The following is a 21,103-nucleotide window of genomic DNA, read 5'->3' on the forward strand; positions in this document are numbered from 1 at the left end:
ATGAAGCTTTTATTTTGTACTTCGTCACCGGAAGTGCTTTGTTTACACCTGGTACCTTGTCAGTGGTCCCAAGTTGAGTACAGCGGCCGTTCTGCAGCAGCGTGGAAACAGTGGAGGAGAGGAGGAGAAAGTGGCTCATGTTAGAGTCCGCTGTGAGAGAGACGCTTCAGAGAGAGAAAAGAAAAAGAGAAAGAAAAAACCGTCTCTTTGAACAGAGCAGATCAGACTTTTAAAGAGGAAAGAGGTGGGACTGGACCACGGCGGGAGACAGGAGTTCCCTCTTGACTGATTTGGATGTTATCAGGGAGGAGGGGAGGTTTTCTCATCTGATCCCCTTTGGAAATGAGTCAAACGGCGAGCGTGAGGGAAGGAGAGTGAAAGTGATCCAAGAGGAAGAATGGTATCTGGAGGAATCACGCTGCTTACATCTGCTCTCTGATTTTATTCATTTGTTTCAGGGGGTTGAGCCATTACACCCGAGCTTTCAAAGCACATCACCTTTCAGATAATCTCATTTTTATCCACCCGCCGCACCTCAGCTGCTGCTGCTCACACACACTCCTGCTTATTCAGTCGAAACATCAGCTGTAGAAACTTGTGTTCAGCTGAAGCCTACTATGGAATAAATTTTAAAGCAGTTTTACAAATATTCCATCTCTGATATAATTTGATATAAGTGAGAGTTGAACATGGCCATCAACACGGACGCCGACTTCCAGAAGTCCAACTTGGGTGAGGGTGGAGGAGGCGCTCAGCCCGCGGACTCTCAGGAGACGGAGAAGCTGCTGGCGGTGACCACCGAGCCCGGAGGGAACGGGATGAAGATGTCCAGCTCCTTCACGGTCAACATGGGCGGCGACAAGGGCCTGGAGGCCGACCAGAACGGCCACAGCGTCGCCTTAAGGTCGGGCTCCGTCGGGCAGCTGGCCGCCGCCGCCCCCCTCTCTCCGTCCAAGGCCAGCCTGAGCCGCTCCTCCACCGGGAACGCTACCGTCCAGGAGACCCCGAAGCCCAGGGATTACCTCATCCTGGTCATCTTCTCCTGCTTCTGCCCCGTGTGGCCCGTCAGCATCGTCGCACTGGTGTACTCCATCATGGTGAGTATCGCTTTACTAAACTGTCCCTGCGGATCACCAGAACTACCAAAACACCCGCCAATATACTTTATTCTGTCCTGTCAGTGTGAGGGATAAACTACATGCTGATGATCCATGAACAGCATCACCTCAGTGCTGGACTGTGAAGTGCAGCCCCTTGTTAAAATCTCACACTTAGAAATAAGCACCTGTCAGTTAATGGAGGAATCAGTAGGAGAGTCAAAGATTGTTTTTCATTTATCTAAGTCTGTAATTTCAACCTTCATAAACTTAGTAAAGTGTCAAAACTTGAAAATATGTCTGATATCTGATTCAGAACTGTCATGACAAATTAAGGCAGGACACTTCCCAGGCCTATGTATCTCTGCTGTGATCTCTCTCATGGTTTTATTACCTTCTTGTCTACTTGAAGTGCCTTGAGGTGAGAATGATATTTCAGTCAAAGGGGATACTGTTCTCAGCCAAGAGCAATATTAGTCTGTGAGAGGATGGTTGTCAAACTGCTTGGGAGGGGAATACTCATCCAGAATATAGAAATAATTATAATAATAATAATAAATCATAAATTGTTTTTCTGTGAAATGTTAAAAAATAATGACAAACTGTGCATCACGAGTTAACAGAGCACAGGGTGATATCTTAAAATTACTTAAATTGCTGCTTAATTCAGGAGTATTTGATTCACAGGAGTCTAAAACAGCAAATCTTTTGCAAATATTTGATTTAGTATTGGATACGCTGTGATCAAAATTGTGACTGATTTTTTTTTTTTACTCAACTCAACAGTTGGACAGTTGGTCTATCCTGTGTGAACAGTATTAATGTGAATACACACCAGTGTCTGCAACTGGTTTTGCAGTTCCACCAAAACCAGAGAGAGGCCCTCAGATGCAGCTACGCAAAAAAAAAAATCAAAATAAAAAGTTGTTTCAGTTCATTTCAGTGCGATGTCTCATCAGAATATGAATATCCCAGAATTCCTCCAAAAGCTGCTTATTTCATTGGATGAGAATTGATGCTTTCACTTCTGTATCTGTAGCAAGTGCAGTGCAGCTGGTTCTGTGATCCCTGATAAACGAATGAATATCACACACGCGCGCGCACGCACGCACACACACATACACATACACACCCATCCCTCGGTGCATCATCAGTTTTCCCGGTGCTGAGGCTTTAAATGATCTTAGGTCTGCTGCTGCCACTCAGCTGCTGGTTGTTCTGCCTTAGAGGAGCTGACAGGTGATTAATCCTCTCACTGAAAGTTTTAGGATGCTGGAAATGCTGATACATGATGCAGCTAAGCCACACCAGGCAGCCACAGATGCTCAATACGCTGCAACTGTTCAGCGCTCTCCATGTGAGCCTACAGAGATCCATGGTGAGGACGCACTCTGGGTCTTTAAAAGTGAAAACTGACACTTCCTGGTTGTCACCCTCTGCAGTGGTGAGAAGTCTGCAGTAAAAATGGTGGACTTGTTATTGACGACTGTAGCGTATTTCAATCAGCCAGAGAAAAGATACTGAAGCAAGATACAAATGATATGAAGGTCAGGTGTGTCCTGACGAGCAATGAATTGTTTTGCAATAAAGGAAAAAAAACGAGTTACCGTGCAGCTTTGATAAAGTAGGCTGCACCTAATTGATGGTGACCCTCATTTCACTTTGGCACACACACACAACTTATGCAGTCTGCTGGTGATGTTGCAGCAAAGCCGAAAACATATCAACAACAAGCTGACTGACACCACTAGTGACAATAATTCAGACATCTGTGTTTGCTTGTCTGCCCTGGAATTGAAACTGTACATCAGTGCCGGTGTTACTGATGAGGCCCTGCAATTATTTGTATGCGTGCTTGAGCAACAGACTTCTTTAATGGGATTGTGCGTCATTCCAGGTCAGAGCTATGATGGGCACCACGTAACTGAATCGTAATTTAGAGATATAATTTTCGATTTATTCAGAATCAAAATCATCAAAAATTTGACATAAAAATAAGAGCTACAACAAAACAGGATGCTATATTAGAAGAGCTGGTACAATATTTCTAAGCTTAAAGCTCAAAGGTGAAGGATTTAATCCAGATAAAATAATTTAATGTGTACAAAGCCTGAAATCAGTTAACACACAAGAGCTGACATGTGTTCAAGGCCTGTAAAGTACCAGAGTGATAAATGAAATATGATGTAGTGAGGGTTTTTGGAGCACCCACTGTTTTTTGCCTTCTGGAACCAATGTTGGTAAATCAAAAATTGGTCAATTAGAGTCTTTTAGGAAGACTTTCTTTTCAAAATTCTGCAAATTTGTAATTGATTTACTCAAGGAAATGAATTGAGTTTCACTAATTTAAGAAGTAATTCAGGGTGTGCCACCGTCTCTGCAGCTAGGTAAGTGTGAGTGGCTCAGGGAGGAAATATGAAATCTGTAGGAAGACTGTACAATATTGAATGTTGTAGTTAATAACTGTTTTGAAACTGGAGAGCATCAAAGTCCCAAAAAAGAAAGGAAATTTATCTCTACTTCCTAAACCATTCTCTCCTCCCTAAAGGCTGCGAGCTGCACATTCAGGGGAAAAATCACTTTTTCCATTTGGCGAAAACAGTGGATCATCAAGCTCTGTAACAGCCGAAACAAAGCCGAACAAAGTGTCTTGTTGTGCGTGACCTCTGGCTGCGCTGGGATATGTATAGCCAGGAAACAACAGCAGAGAAGGCAATCACCTGTACCTGAGTGGTACAGATAAATAAGGCTTTTGACAGACCTTTGCATTAAGTATCTGGCAGTATTCTACCAGGAGTCTTTTAGTGCCATCAGTAGTAACTCTGTTGTGTCAGGTTTTTAACTCCTTTTGGCTGATGACAGCTCAGTTGCTATTGGCACGGCCATTTGTGTTTTTCTGCACACTTTACTTCTGACACTGTACGGCAGCCAACGCTCAGATCCACAGAGAAACAAGAACACGGCGATGCAGTGAACACATTTGTGCTGTAATATCACTCCTGTGGGCCCTACACACCAAAGGGAATATCAGGCAGTGTCCACGAGACAGCCTGTTCTTCACCGAGCCATCATAGTGAACCCACTGACATTCACAAGTCAGCCACTTGCTAATGGCACGGAGACTGCGTGAGTGTGTGTGTGTGTGAGAGAGAGAGAGAGGCTTTGACAGAGGGCAGAAGAAAGAAGAGTGAAGGAGGGAGAAACTGGAGCTGGCCACTAACTCAATAGAAGGCGAGAGAAGTCAATTTAGTTTCTCTGCAGAGGGCAGATTGCAGCAGTTACCCAGCTCTGTGGCAGCGATCAACATCCTCTCTCTTTCCTGGGGGTAGGGAAAGGAGATACAGCCTCGCAAAGAAGATCAAAACATCATTCGCTACAAGGGCAGATGAGTGTGAGAGAGACAGCAAATGGCCATAAAGTAGTTCCTATCACTGGATTATGGAAGAATTGAATCAGATACCACAGTGATGTCAGATAAGTGCAAGTGAGTCAGAGCAGGAAAACAGGGGTTTACACTTGCTGTGAACAAATGAATCAAAAAGTAATGGGGTTCATACCACATGATTACAGCCCTGGAGTGCAAGATCTCTACTAAGTGCTAATATTCTCCTCGCCCATGTGAAATGGATACTTGTGGAAAGTTGAATAGAAAAAGAGAAACTGCTCAACTGCTTGCAAAAAATGGCATTAATGTGGAGAGGTCAGAGGAAACAGCCCAGACTCAAGGAAACTGAACAGAAAAGGACAAAAAGGAGGAACATGTCTCTCTTTCTCTTTTTTTTTTTTTATACATTAGCAGCCATTTGATATGAAATCCCACAGCAATATGTGGTGTTCCACAGGTGCCCAGAGTTGATGAGTGTGTAAAGCTGCATTCAACATTAGCTGAACTGAATTTTTTGTTTTCAGCTACTTTTGATATTCATGTACCATTATGTACTATTTATTATATTATGTACTGTCTTAAGAACCTACTGTAAACCGGAATCTCATCTTTAGTTATCGAAGTAAGATAATGTAAACTTAAATAAAACTAATAACACCAGAGTGACAGTGACTGTAACATGAAATTGTGACAAACCCACAGATATTTATCACCCAACTCTATAGATTTCCTACAGTTCTACAAAGCCTCTCAGTTTATTTAGATCGTTGTTTTGGTTTTTCTGACATCAACAAGCATCTAATCTGAGCAAAAAGAAAAAAAAGCAAAAAAAAAAAAAAAAGAAATCTCTGATAAATTCACTGTTCACTACCTGGCCAGCACCAAACAGCAGACAAAGTTAGCCCGTGAACATAGACCGGCATCTAGCAGCTCTAGAGTCAGACATTTCTCTGCTAAGTTGAAATGCTAATTAAGCTAACATGTAATAACAAGTCAGTGTTGGCGTCAGGCCAAAAACATCAATTAATCCCCAATATCCATCAGGTTTGTTTTAGTTGCCCACACCTAACTCCAAACCGACCTGAACACTACACACTTGTATGATCTTTTTATGGTGGTGGAGACATAACCTTCATGCTCTTTATGTCCATAGTACAAAATCTGCATTTCACTATTACACAACAAAGAATTAAACTGTAACCACGATAACTAAGGTACAGACACAAAACATTGGACAGTAAGTAAGTATTCATGTTTTATCCTGCAAACAACCAAAATGAACTGTAATTAAGTCAAATCTGTTGAGGCCTCATTTAGCCCTGTGAGAGAGTCAGCATCTTTCTGTACCAGCACATGGTGCACTGCTAACAGCAGGACCGCCAAAAGTTACATCCATCATCATCCACCACCACCACTTCCAGCAGCAGGACCACCTAAAAGCCAACTTCCAGCTGGCTGTTGCCACAGATCTCTGACAGATGCTCTGCTGGGGAAGGCTTGTGGCTGGGCAAACGCAGAAGATGTGCAGTCAATTATGGGGATTGGAGAGGCTGGGGTAATAGGTTTTTACTGCCCACACCAGCCTATCCCAGTAATGGGAAGGCCCAAACTGCAGGAGCGTTATTGCATGCTCTGCAGATTTGCCTGTGAAATATGGACTCGCAATGCTGTGCTGGGTTGATGACTGTGTATGTGTGCGAATATGTGTGTGTGCATACGTAAATGACTTCTTATTAGCAATCTAATACTGCAGACATAGTCTGGGAGCTCCTCATACTGCTGTTGCCAATTATATAAAGCCTATCAAAGTCCTACAGCCAGAAAACCTGCTCATTTTAAAACAGAAGACAGAATTATTTATCATTTGTGATGTTAAACTAGTGCTCGTAATGACATTAGCGTTCCACAGTGGATGAAACTGGATACATGGAAAACTAACACGGTCGTGTTGTGGACAGTGATGCCATTAGAGCACCTTCCCGCTTTACAAAGCATGGGGCAGGGGTGCCTTTAGCCATGTAGGGGCTTTAGTTATCAAAGCCGGTCTATCAATCTATCACTTTCTTGACTGAAACATCTCAACCGCTACTGACTTGATCATAGTTAAATTTGGCTCACATATTTATGTCGCTGTTAAGATGATTTGATCACCTGACTTTTCATGTAGCGCCATCATCAGGTCAAAATCTGTCCAATAGTTATGAATGACCACCTGCAAAACTACTGCCTCTCCCATCAGCCTCAACTGCACTTTACTGTGGTGTTTACTGCTAATTAACAAATGCTAACATGTGAAACTAAGATGGTGAACATGGAAAACATTATACCTGCTTCATCAGGTTAGCACTGACATCATGAACATGTTAGCATGCCAATATTAGCTCTTAGCTCAGAGTTCCCCTGTGCCTATGTACAGTGTCACAGAGCAGCTAGCACGGCTGTAAGAGTGAGGCAGGTTTCTCATGTCATTGTTTGTCTTATACACGTTGATTTTAATCTGATTAGTAATTAGTGTTTTTTTCCCCCTCTATCTTAATGGTACCCCTTTAATTACCCATTTAGTTTTAATTGCCACATCCTGGAGAACAACCAGCACTTTGTAACTGTATAACAATAATCTCATTTTTACATACTAATGGCAGCGTCCTCCATTAATCTTGAGAACAGCGTCTTGTGCTATGAACTACACTGTGAACTTGACCCAGGTTTATCTAAACACAGCTGTCTGCCTGTGGTTCACTTGTTAGGGATGTGCTAAATGGAATGAGGCATGTACCATAATGGCCTCATGTTTTTGTGATGCTAACACTTAGTTAGTGTATTTGAACTGCGTTTCCAGTTCACAAACTAACCAAGATATAAATACAATTAAAATTTATGATCCTCACCAGCAGCAAGAATGCACTTTATAACTCCAAGAATGAGAGTGGAGCCATCATGGGTCTGACAGATTAGATCATCTGAGCGCGCTGAGTGGTTTGAAATTTTAATGGCAACTGTAACAAGACTGAGTCTAAAAGCCCTGTTAGCGGCCCCTAGAGGCCATGAAGCTCCTTGCACCCAAACAGACTGAGGTGGTTTAAACAACCAGTTAAGAGACCAACCAGCAACCATGTGAATTTTGAAAGTTTTCTAGTTTTTACAAGTAAACACGTCAAAATTAGGAGTAGAGTTGCAAGAGGGACAAAAAAAATGGAATAGATGGAATACAAAAAAAATAATGTTCTATAGGAAATAATGGGTGTGAAAGCAAACAAACCATTTTAATGTGATAAAAATGGCGAGTCTACATAACTACACACCAGCTCCTGGTTGTACAGTGTCCCTCTCCACCAGGCTGCTGCTGGCTCTCCATTATTAATGACAAAGAGGGGGGCACTTACTGATTTACTAGCTTCCACCTTCCTCTGCTGGACACGTGATCTAGGGAGGGAGACAAAGTAGTGTGTGGTGTGTGTGTGTGGTGTGTGTGTGTGGTGTGTGTGGAGAGTGAATGCTGGACAAGACAGTTTGAGGGTAGAATTTCCCATTCAGAAAACAAATATGACGAGGCTTACTCTCCCGGTGAATCAATATAGACATTCATCAGCCAAGCGAAAGGTGCCTCCCACCAACCACACACACACACACACACACACACACACACACACACACAATCTCTTGCAGCCCCTGAGGCAATCATTGGGTACAGTATATTAAACAAGAAAGCTGACATAGAAGCCAGTCTTTACACCATACCCCCCCACCCCCTTTATTTTTTTAATGATTGATGGAAAATATTATCATTCTTTAAATCTACCTTTTTTTAATTAAGCTTTTTCCATAAGCAGCCTAAAGAGGCAGTGTCTTCTGAAAGGGGCTCCCATTGATTTAAGGTGCTGATGTTGCTTTTTTCTGTGATGTGAGTCCAGATCAATAAAGGCTCCAATGGGACTGTGTTTGTTCCATAGCTTCACATTGCAGTCCTGGAAGTAAGAGGCTGAAGCCTGACTGAGGAAAAAATCTCTTATTGTGCTGTCAGGAGCCCAGATTGACACGTGCATCAATGTAGCTTTTGTGGTTTCACATTGAGATTGCACCAGAGCCTACCTGAAATATTCCAAATTTTAAATGAGTTGGTTTTTATTCTTAGAATTACTCCTACAATTAAATTGTTTTTTTGTCATGTAATTTCATATCATTGTCTTTCAGAGGTATTATCATCCTTTCCTTTTGAAGCATTATGAATTACAGCCTATTGAATGATTATGTTAACTAACTAACTCCTTCCTGTGACACATGACAAACACTCTTATCTCTGATATTAAAAATAATTTGCGCTCTTTAACAAACAGTTAAGATCATGCACTAACCAAGCACTTTATCTGGAATATTATGCCAATACTGACTGGGCAGGGCCTTCCTTTGCTCTCAAAACAGCCTCAGTTCTTCATGGAACAACAACATGTTGGAAACTTTCCCACGAGATTCTGAGATCCATGTTGACATGATGCACATTCATGCTACAAATCCATCCATCCATCCATCCATTATCTATACCACATATCCGTTAAGGGTCGCGGCTATCCCCAGGCTGAGATTGGGTGAGAGGCCTGGACAGATCGCCAGTCCATCACAGGACCAACATATACAGACAAACAACCATAGGGGCAATTTAGAGTCACCAGTTAACCAATTCAACCAATTAACCCAATGTCTGGAGGAATGTGGGAGGAAGCCAGAGAGAACCCACGCAGGCACAGGGAGAACCGGGGCTCAAACCCTTGCTCTTGCTGTGAGGCGACAGTGCTAATCACTGCACCACCGTGTCTCCACATGCTACAAATCTCCCATTCAACCACATCCCAAAGGAGTTCTAATGAATTCAGAACTGATACTTGAGGAGGCCAATGAAGGACACCGAACTTAGACATGGTGAATTATCAGGCAGGAAGCAGCCATTAGAAGATGGTAAACTGTGGTTACGAAAACCAGTACTCAGACAGACTGTGGCATTCAAACCATGACTGATTGGTACTGAAAGCCCTAAAATGTGCCAAGAAAACATTAACCACACTATACCACCACAACCAGCCTGGACAGTAGACGCAAGGCAGGTTCATTCATCAGACCAGGCTAAGTTTTCTGGTCTTCAGCTGAGTCTTTGCCCATTGTAGCCTCAGGTTTCTGCTCGACTGACAGGAGTGGAGCTACACAAGGTCCTCGCCTCAAAGTTAAACAAGTTGTAAACCCTTATATACTTTTCTGCTCAACACGTACGTACGAACGTAGAATCTACTGTTGTGAACCACATCTGATTGAACTCAGCTATAATGGCTGTGTGGGTGTGTGTGTGTGTGTGTGTGTGTGTGTGTACTGCAAACTCCAGTACTCACAGTTAGAGGAGGATTTTCACCGCTTGAAGTCACAGCTTTCGATAGAGGATCAGCTGATCGTGGTGGATCCGGTTCGAGGGCCCGTCTCTCCACTTGTAACAGTCTCTACATCTTCCTGACGGATGAGGCTCTGGTTCACTCCGGCGATGCCGCTGCAGTCTCGGCCTTGTCTCCACTGCGTCTCCTGCACCTGTGGCCAGGTATCTTCTCGCGTGCAACCCTCGGCCTGCACACCTGGTTCCAGACCGCATGAAGACCTCACAGCTTGGACCTCAACGCTTCTTTTTACTTCTGAAAAGTTGAGAATCGTCCCAACATGGGGTGGCAAAAAATTGCTGTCAGCAAACTTTGAACGCGCGATCCAGTCCTCTCCACGTGTCATGACACCCGACTCCGAAAACCCTTCCCCTTGGCTCACCTCAGGTCACCGTCTCCTGCGCCAGCCCCCCCTACTGTCTCCCCCGAGCATTAGCCGCCAGCCAGCTCCTTTACCTGACCTCCTGTCATTGGTATGAACAACATCCGGTACATTATCACTAAATAGTGTCCAAAAAGGGGCAAAGATCAGCAGATACTTGTTTACCCGAGTCCCCTCCCACAATCTCACCCGTAAACCTTAAAAACAGGAGGGTGTTGGCGTGATGCATCTCAGTATCTGAAGTATTATAGAGAATATGGACATTCTGGTAACCTCAGTAACTTGGTTAAACTCATCCATAAAAGATATTGATGCTGCCTTCAATGACTACAACATGTACGGGCGAGAGACCCTCAAAGAGAGGTCCTGCAATTTATGTTAAGAAATAATATCAAAGCATTCATGTCACTCAGTGTCTCCATCTCTGAATAGTATGAGTATCTTCTTAATTATCGTCACCCCAAGAAATTCTACCTTTAACACCTGTTCTCAGGACTGACTGACACTCTATGTTACTACAGTAAAATTTAATCTTGGAAAGATTCATTCTCCGCTATTTGCTATTTTATTTTATTCTTCTGTACTCAGGTGTCAGTTGTAAACCAGGTCTTGATCTCACAGTGTGACCTCCTGATTGCTGTGAACATTAACTAAAGCTCCTGACCTGTATCTGTATGATCTTGTTCATCACATTGCTGCTACGAGCAGGTGCACAGGCATTCCTGATAATGCTTTGTGAGTATTAATGTTCCCATGAGAATCAGACTACCCTCTATATATTTTACAATCCCAGTGGCAAACAGGACGTTTACATACATTTTAAATACTTACTGTTGTCGCAAACACCACATCGTGATATCAGTGTAACTATTGCTGTTTAAAAGCAGCTCCCCAGACAGCAGCACCTCAGTGGTTCAGTGGAACACCTCAGGGCTTCACCATCCACCACCCACCTGTGCCAAGTCCGCCACCAGAGACAGCCTGGAGACAGAGAGGCTCATGGGAGCAAGGGGCTGAAGTAACTAGAAGAAGTTCAGGGAGGATGGAGGGAGGGCTCTCTCTCTCTCTCTCTCTCTCTCTCTGCAGTGTAATCTTATCTGATACTGAGGCAGCTTTGTGCCCTCACTATGGACCGACTGAATGAGGCAAAAAGACACACACAACATACTGAAATTTAATATACATATTAAATTTATATCTTTTTATTGTAATCAGTTGTGAGGTGATGGCGGGGAATCCCTTCCACATCTGTGTTGAAGTTTTGGGTAAAGCAAAACCAACAGTGGAAAATAAATGAATAAATAAAAAGCAAAATGATATAAAAGTAATGTCTTACAAAAATACCACACAGTGAAGATCATTATGAATAAATTATTAAACTCAAAAACAGTTTTTATCATGAAAAACTAGTCTCTTGACACAATGTTTCACCTCATCTTCCCTCCATGTAACATCCTGTCTAATTACATCTCTCTCTTTCATCTTTGGTTCATCTTTTTTTTTCCCACTGAGGTGGAAAATTAAAGCAGCAGTAATTGAGGGTAAATGAAAGAAGTAAAATCATTAGACAATGATGACTTTCTACTGCTGAGTTGCTTTTAATGGGCCCTGTTTTGTCCATAAAATACACATATATGTAATTTAGCTTCAGACTCACACTACCTTAATGGAGAAAGTGTCCTACAAAAATATAGCTGTGTAATTTATTATAGATGAGGTGGAAAGGGAGATCCATTTCCTGCTGTACTGCACAGACTGTAGCCTCTAGTTTAAAAAGACACAATCAGCACCACAGACAGCTCCTAAAGTTTTCATCAGGTTTAAGAAGTAAAAGACGCCCAGGACCGTCCCATTAGTGCAAGTGAGGTTTGAATTTAGAGCACAAGCTTTGTTCCATGTGATTTCTTCACCTGTGCGCTGTAGCTCTCGGTTTAACACACAGTATGAGTGACACTTTTCTAATAATATTTTCCCCTTGAGTCTGACCTCTAAACAGTCTCACTTTATCAGGACATGGACCCAAAATGTAGTTAAAACCACCCCGCAGGGATGCTGACCCAGGCTGACTAGCATGTATGGTTGTGAGTATAGCATGTATTTACTCACAACCAGCTCTGAGTTTCGAGCTGTTGGTGAGGTGCGTTATCTAACTCGGCCAGTTACAGTCCTGTGACATTCAGATGTACGTCATCAACTGGCTCGACGAGTGCCACACAACCATATCCAGCACCATCCCAACAAGCCTGCAGTGTTTTCATGCTGCGTGATGGATGCGTGGAGTCACACGGCTAGTGTGAGACAGCAGGAGGTAGCATTCATTAGGCCAGGCAGTGTTTTTTTTCCCAGCTCTCCAGTGTCCAGTGTTGTTGTGCATTACCTCACCACAACCTGTAACTGTTATTTAGTGCTGAAAGAAACACAGCTCTGTCCGAACATTAGCTGTCATACCCAGGTTGTGTTAAAATGGGACAATATTCTGAGTCTTTCAGTATTCAGTCAACTAACTATAGACTTCCTGATGCTCTTCACACTTCCAGCCGGCTAATTCTAAACTAACCAACTACTAATTTGATGATCAATTAATCATAACCATGCAAAAATGCCAAATAGTCTGTAGTTCCAGTTACTTGAGTGAAAGAAGTCAGAGTCTGGACAAAACAAGCAAGATGGATGGATGAACCAATAATACAGGATAATTTTTACCTGCTGTCAGTTGGCATCGAGTTTGTCATTGTTTTCAAACACTGGCCCACCTTTGACTGGATGTCCTCTGGGCGGACAGCCTGAACTTGCTGAAATCGCTCAACATATTAGTTGTATACAAACTAACATAAAGCAGCACCTGCACACACATCACATGCATACAGTACATGAGTCATCCAGAGCCTTTTCTATTGTGTCCTCTCCCACATTTAAACAGGGCTTATATCTTTCATCCTGATTCATTTCAGGGAAAGACCAGGCATTTGTAATTTCTCCTACACTTTTGTACAGTACAAACCATCATATATTATTTAATAAAGTAGGAATTTAAATAATATTTGAATATTTAAAATTAGTAAATCCTTATTTTAAAAATTTGTGTTTTGTAGCAAGGTTGTTGAAGAAAGGAAATCAACAGGATTATTTTCAACCTTTAAGACATAACAAATGACAAATAGTATCAGTCAGATATTATTTGGTTTGTGTGTGTGTCTGTTTGTATGGGAGTGTATTTAGCAGCAGGTTAGTTGCTTTTGTGCGTTCAAAAGGATGTGCTCATGTTTTTGTCATGCAGCTTTGTGAATGAGTGCAGTGATGTGCATGGGAGAGTTTTACAAATTAAAAGCAAACTAAATTGAGGATCAAATTAAAGGCAAAACAAAGCTCATGTGTCATTTCGGGGGAGTCTCACAGGTGAAAGCGAAGCACAGAGATGGAGGATTCCCACCCGTCGTGCCTCACACACATACGCATGAATCATCCTGTCTCTGCATCTGCAGCGTACATAAAGCAATATACATTAAGTTGATATACAACCCCGTCACACTGCCACGCTCGCCTACTCCATCCAATTGGCTCTGCAAGTCACATCCTTCCATCAATCCCAATCTGAAATAGACAATTTCACCATTCACAGCTGGGAATAAATTTCTGTTGGCATTTTAGTTTACGGGGAGTCTATAGCACACAGCAGACGAGTCAACATTACTGTACTACATCTGTGTCCTTTCCCTTTTAAAATAACTCGGCTGTCGATTAATGGAAACCACTTGATAAATATTTTAAAATGTTACTCTCAGAGAGCTACTAGAGAGAGTCAAGCTCCCGTGCTGTAGAGGGAACTTTCTCCAGTTGGCGGTCGAAGATCCAATCTGTAAACTCCTTTTGTTTGTGGTGATTCAGCTGAGAATGTCTTCTCTTGATGCTTCTCTTACATTTTCACCGTCATTGATAAATTGAGGCTGTTGTATTTCACACTGTGGATATGTGAAATATGAACATCAAAACTGTCTACACGCTCAGCTTGAAAAATAGAAATGTTTGGCCAGAAATTGTGCAGCTAGAGTAGTATGGTGTCAAAACTGAGCTCCATTTGAACACTTGTTACTCTTATAGATATGATGACAAAGAAAATAATAGATCAAATGAAAGCATTTCTAATTTAGCATCATTAATTAGTATCTAATGAATCAGAGTATGCTGAGTTGTGCCTCTGGGTTTAATCTTTCTAACTGATGTTTGAGAGGAACTTTGAGAAGCAGCTGTTTCTCAGTGAACTGAAGCTCACTTTCAGTTATTCCTCCACCTGCAGCTAAATTTGATTTGCCTCCAAAGCTAGCGATAACAACATTATCACTGAAGTCAGGAACATGAAGGTTAAGATGTCCGCCCTAATGGTATCCTTGCTATATGGTAGGAGGAATGAAATGGGCACTATACTTAAAGTGCTTGTGAATGCATTCGATTTCTTCAGATCCTCACTAAACGCTCCATTTGGTATTCAACACATTTATATCATTCATTTGAACGAGTTCACAGGAAACTAACATTCTGTATTTGATGATATGCAATGTTTCCATGTGTGCTTTGCTCTTGGTAATACCGTGTGTTTTTTTGTGTGTGTCTCCAGTCCAGAAACAGTCTCCAGGCGGGGGACATGGACGGGGCCAGGAGGCTGGGTAGACTGGCTCGTCTGCTCAGTATCGTCTCCATCATCCTGGGCGTGCTCATCATCGTAGTCTACGTCTCAGTTTCAGGTACAGAAATAAAGACAAACTAGGACAAATGTCAAGATACAATGATGTCTTAAAGTTTTATGATGTTGAGGAGTATCTGCCACTGCCAGCTTTAACGTTTGTGATAATGTATCACACTTATATACAGTATTTGGTGCAGCCTCACTGACAGAACATATATAAAATTTGATGCTTACAATAAAGTTTATGAATATGCAGAGGGATATCAGCTAAAAATGATGTACAATATGTGTGTATGTGTACGCTCACAGACACGCACGCCGCTTTAACAACAAGTGTTCGACAACAAAGAATACCTACTGCATTACGATTACAGGGAGATATATGACACTACTGTGCAAGCATGAGATGTGTGTATTTCTGTGTCCAAACTCAGCACATTTCCAAGCCATGTATGTGTATGTGTGTGTGTGCAGATTGATTTAGTACTGCAGTGACTGTAGTGGGCTGACTGTGCAGTAAGGGCTACCCTGCTGCTCAAAGCCACACAACACTAGAGCCTCAGCAATCAAAATATGAACCTGACTTTCTATGACAATACCAACCTCTCCTCTTTTCTGTTTTACAGTAACCCAAAAACAATGAGGACCTGAGGAGGAGGAAAAAAAAAACACCTGAAACCGTGAAAGCTGGACCACGGATGCAACAAGAAAAAAACAGCCCATTCCAAAAAAAAAATAAATAAATACAATTCCTAACTCTACACCATGTTGTAACTACATCATGACCATCCTGAGAAAGCAAAAAAATAGGCAACTCATGAGACTAGGTATCGCAGCAAGTAAACAGTTTTAAAAAATCATTCAGAGATGCATGCATTAGAATCCAATAACATTTGCTTGACAAAAATAACCAGAAACCTGATATAAAATTGTTCAGGTTAAAACAGAGGAAAAAGAAAATGCAGATTTGTATGTGGTCAGGAGAACTCCTAATTGTCTCTTTTTGGAATAATGGACTTCTTGAAATGAAGAGGATGATCGACACTTGTGGAGAGCAAACGATAGACTTTTTCTATGTCTGGGATTGGGCTCCTTTAAAAAACGGACTCTGGGCGTGGATTTCAAACTTTGGACAGCTGCATATAATCCTCATATATTCCTTACCGAACCTCTTGCATTCAAAGCATATACAGCAACAGATATATTTGAAATATGAATATATGAATATAGATATATATATAGATGTACATTTTATAAAAATGTTTGTATGCCAAGTGGTGCTGGGTTTGTTAAGACTGACACAATGGCTGCTTTGTCAGCACTTGGATCATCAGTGGAAATTCAAGGGTTTGTGAAAAAGGGGCAGGGAACACATTTTTTAATTTTTATTATTTATTATAATTTTTTGAACTAAAAAAAAATTGAGACCAACTGCATGCCTGAATGTAGATAACCAAACGTCTGCCTTCATTTTGACTGTTATTAGTTGTCTCTTTTGTTGTTTGTTGAGTCAGAGAGGCGAACAGGTTTGCACATGGAAGAGTGATTTGTGTTCGTCATGTGAATCCACCCACTGTAGAATGTGTGAGGACTGTGATCTAACCCTCTAACAGCCCCCTTTTATGTCTCCCAAAATCTCCTGAACCCTTGCCTTGCTCTGGCAGAGACAGAAACGCATGCCAAACCTCCCACCATCTTTGATTTCCTTCTTTTTCCTTTCACATCCTCTAATTCTTATACCACCAAACCAGACTAACTGGATGCTATCCTTCAATTTTGTCTCTGTTCCTCCATCTTGTACCCTTGAACTCCATTTTACATTTCGCCTTATACTGTCTTTCTACTCCCTCATTTTCCTTTACCATTGCTACATTGTGATACATTGACTGTTAAATACCATAGTTTCACTGAATGTTTTTTCTGCTCCTTGTATTGGTATGAAATGTATTTATATGGGAAAATATATATGCAATATGTACGCATGCTATGGGCCAAACCGGCTAACACACTATTTTTTTTTTTTTTTGTAAATGAGCAGACCTGAGTTTGACTGAGGAACAAATAGCATTTAAAGAATCTTTCTTTAAAATCCAAGCACGACAGATAGTCTGTATTTGTCACTTTTGTCAGAGAGAAGTCACTGTAGTAAGTCCCTTGTGGATACACAGGACTGTTGTATTGACACATTACAGGCTTATGCTACAAGCACAGGTAACATCACTGTACGATCACGTAGCATCACTTAAAGCCACAGCTTTTCTTTGGGCATTAATGCTTATTTTATAACTTGTGTAATCAGGAATCATTTGGACAAAGTCCCTTTAAAGTGATACAAAGTGATGCCATGTGTTGAGTTCCAGTTCCAGTCTTTGTTTAAGGGCTCATACAAGTGAAACAAGAGAAACACCAGCTAATTATGACTGATGAGAAATTCAATTTATCAGACTATGCAGCTTAAGTGATTCTACCAAGTTTTAAACTGAACTTCATCAACAACTGCGACCTGCAAAGTACTAACACTAAATAGCACAATGTTCTGTGCAAAATGGGTTTATATCGATTTCATTCCAATTCATAGTTGTACATAAATAAACTCACATACTTTATCCGAACATTTGAAAGCAGCAAAATCCAAAGAATCCTCATGTTTACTACCAAACAAAAGAAAAAAAATATTACATTACATTGCTGCCATTTCTGTAGATCACGCCAAGTGTAGGTAACTGCCCTAGAGTTATTGTCGAACATCCAAATTTTCCATCTCTGAAACTGGTGGTCAGTCAACTGTCTAGCCTATAAGCACTGCTCTGTCAGTAAAACAGTTCAAACCCTCATTTCATATCTATATATTACTGTGTTTCTTTTGCAGTATATTGTATGTGCCAGTTTTCATCTCTGTGGTGTACATTTTGCATGACTGGAATAAATGTTACCATGCATGGTCCAAGTGTTGCCTTTTGATGGTACGGTTGTGGCGCTGAACAGATGGGAAGAGGCAGAAATGAGTTTAGAAGACGAATCTACAGTCATGTTAGCAGCTCTCAGAGTCTGCACTTAAACACAGCAGGGCTGTGAAATAAATGTCTGTAGTTTAGCAAAGTACTACTGAGATGAAGGTCTTTAGTTTTGCAGGTATTGGTAACAAACCAAAAGTATTGGACAAATTAAACACTTTCACCCAATGATGGTGCTCGGGTGTGCTCGCACTAGGTGATCTACACTGTGCCTGTTTTACTTACCATACATATATACAAAGGGTGGACACAATGAGAGCTACACCTGTACAATATCATTTAGTATATCTAAACCCTGTATATACAGCAGGTCCTGATACACAGTTGTGCCTCAGTGCACATAAACACCATTTATCATGGCCACCCCGAGTACGAGGACTATAAATGGTTGGGGGGGGGGCTCCTCCACACCTACACACACTGCAGTGGTGGCCTGATGCAATCCTGAAAACAACAGAGGACTGCAACCTTTCTCCCACCACTGAAGGTAAGGTCTGTCTGGGTTTTATAACCACTATTAGTTCTCAGCTCTAGAAAACGGATGTAAAGAAGTGAAGAACCAGACCTCTGTCTTACATTTCCTGTCAAAAGCTACTGTGGCACCGCCCTTCTAAGTGAGAGGATCTGAGGGAAGTGCTTAGTTCTGCCTGGGTGCTGTTCAGTTTGAGTGGCTGAAATATTCAGGAGCTGAATGCATCAGCACCTCTGCCGTCTTCTGACAGCATATACATGTGTGAACCAAATTTAGACTTCAGCATAGGGTTTTCCTCCTAAAGGAAGTTGAGATATTCAGGGAAAAGTGGAAGGGGTTGTCTGACTGCTGTAAAACTCAGACAAGATTACTCCTTTAAAAATGGAAGATAAACATAAAGACATTTTACAAAAACTCCAGTTTGCCAAGCTTTTTTTACTTTTAGTCTTTCTTTGTGAGCAAAGCATCAAACAGAGGGAATGAGGCCAAGCAACCAAATTTATCCTCTCCAGTCCATTGAAGTGAGCCCGTTTTTATTTGGATTCTGGTCGAGTAACAGTCTGAAGCTGTGAGACAAAAACACATTGATAGTTCTCACACAGCTGCCTTGCTTTCACATTCCTACACCCCCACCAACAAAGTAAGACTTTAATCTAATGAGCCTAACCCTGTCTGCAATCATTTCGTTAATGGATGAATACTTGGTGCACCATAACAGGAGATGTGTGCATCATCAGTTTCATTTTACTTCTCTACAAACTTGGACATAGCAACAGAATGGGCTGGTTTGGTGTCGAAGACGTTTCATCACTCTTCACAGACACTTCATCCAAGATGCTTATTTCGTAAGACTGTGATCACTCTATCATGGATGCCAATGCACTCAACAGTCTGCTAGTCTATGAGTGATGGTTGGATAAATGACCAGACACAGAGAAATGCAAACAGCCGATTGAAGATAGATGTGTTTAGCTGGTCTTATGAGATCCAAAAACTCACACATTCAGTAACTGACTTTTTTAAGATTAGACCAAAAATAAGTTATTGCAAATACTGATAAGAATGTAAAGACTTCAACTAATGATTATTACCTCTTCCAAGGAAGTTATGTTTTCACCCAGGTATGTTTGTTTGTTATGCAACAAGTACTGAACCCATCTGCACCAAACTTTGTTGATAAATTGTTTAGGAAATAACATCTTAATGTAAAAGATCTGACATATTTATGGTGTTGAGATCTGAGACAGACTTGTCCTTGGCAGAAGTATGTGCTCTATTGAGTGCTGCTCTAGTTTTCATTATTGCTTTATCTGCTGATTATTTTTGTTAATTAATCGCTTAATCATTAGCTCTATGAAATGTCAAGAAATTGTGAAAAATGTCACGTCACAATTTCCCAGAGTCTCATATGCCCAGATATTCAGTTTGCTATGCGAGGTATGGCTATTAACTAACGAGGCTAATGTGGTAACATAATTTTATTGAACATTTTTCTCCTTCTACATACTCCCCTTCTGCATCAACACACTGCTGAATTCAGGTCTTCCACTGATCAAAGCAGTGCAGTAGGTCTTCTTCGGACAGTAGTCTCAGAAACTGTCATCACACAAGGCTAGATCAGGTTAATAGGAAAGTTGATCAAGCACTGTGATTTGTTTTTAGGCCAGAAACTGCTTTTCCTTTTGATCAGGAGTTCAATTTGTTCAATTTGTTGAATGTTTTCAGAAGTTGGACATCCTCTCTGCCTTCACAAAATCTTTTGTGCCATTCAAACACAGGTGCACATGACATGCAGTGTCCCACATACACCTCAGTTAATGTACGAAAAGATTCGGCTGCCTTGTTCAAAAATTTCAAGCTAATGCGTTGCTCAACTTTTAAGCTGATCATTTTCCAACACCTTAGCAAAAACATGTGCACTTTAATCAGTAACTAGCAGTGAACTAAAGGCGTCACTTATTGGAAGCTTACAGCAGTTGTGTGTGAATACCCAACCTTTAATAAATAACACTCGGTGTGACTGCGAACCACGTGGTTTTATCCTCATAAGCGCAGTTTCATTATTTAATAGCAATACCTTGTATTTTAGGAAAGGGAAGGCAGCAAGTATTCACATTGGGAAAGCTGCTTAGCATGTTTGTTTGGAAAATTACCTTTAAATGGTGCTATATTTACTTACCAAGAGCTTCAGCTGTTTACAAGACAGGAGGTTAGACCCTCTGGGCAGCGCTATGTCTTCATTTCAGATTGAGGGCAGACTGGATGCTAAAAAGACTCCGTGGTATTACGAGACAGGCTGGGGGCTATCTGGTTAGCATGCTAACTTTAGTAGAAGAAGAGAAGTGTTAGAAACAGAAACCTCTTGAGGCAGCTTTTGGTGGAATGAAGTTGGATGCTGAACTTCTAGACAGCTAGAACAGCTGTTAATGCTAACGTTAGCTATATAGTGATAGCAAAAGTTTACATATAACACCTTTAACAATCAAACATTAAAATGGTGCCTGATTAATTACTTGTCTGTCAGTGATTACTTCAGCTCTAAGTGTAAATTCAGTGAGAGCAGGGCCCCAAAGCAGGATGCTTGTTTAAGTTTAAATTGCTGACCACAAACCATGACTACAGTTCAAATCTAGTCATTAGTTATCTCTATCTCTTTCCTCT

At 41.3% G+C, this 21,103-nt stretch overlaps 1 protein-coding gene across 1 annotated transcript; it reads left to right on the forward strand.

Moving 5' to 3' along the window:
- Positions 1-64: 64 nt before the first annotated feature.
- trarg1a (trafficking regulator of GLUT4 (SLC2A4) 1a) lies at positions 65-17,903 on the forward strand. Its single transcript, XM_018687230.1, has 3 exons — positions 65-1,097; positions 14,888-15,014; positions 15,583-17,903. Exons 1-3 carry the CDS (start codon positions 690-692, stop codon positions 15,597-15,599), a joined length of 552 nt encoding a protein of 183 aa, XP_018542746.1. The 5' UTR covers positions 65-689; the 3' UTR covers positions 15,600-17,903.
- Positions 17,904-21,103: the final 3,200 nt, after the last annotated feature.

The sequence above is a fragment of the Lates calcarifer genome, linkage group LG21 (genome assembly GCF_001640805.2).
Source record: "Lates calcarifer isolate ASB-BC8 linkage group LG21, TLL_Latcal_v3, whole genome shotgun sequence".
Lineage (NCBI taxonomy): Eukaryota > Metazoa > Chordata > Actinopteri > Centropomidae > Lates > Lates calcarifer.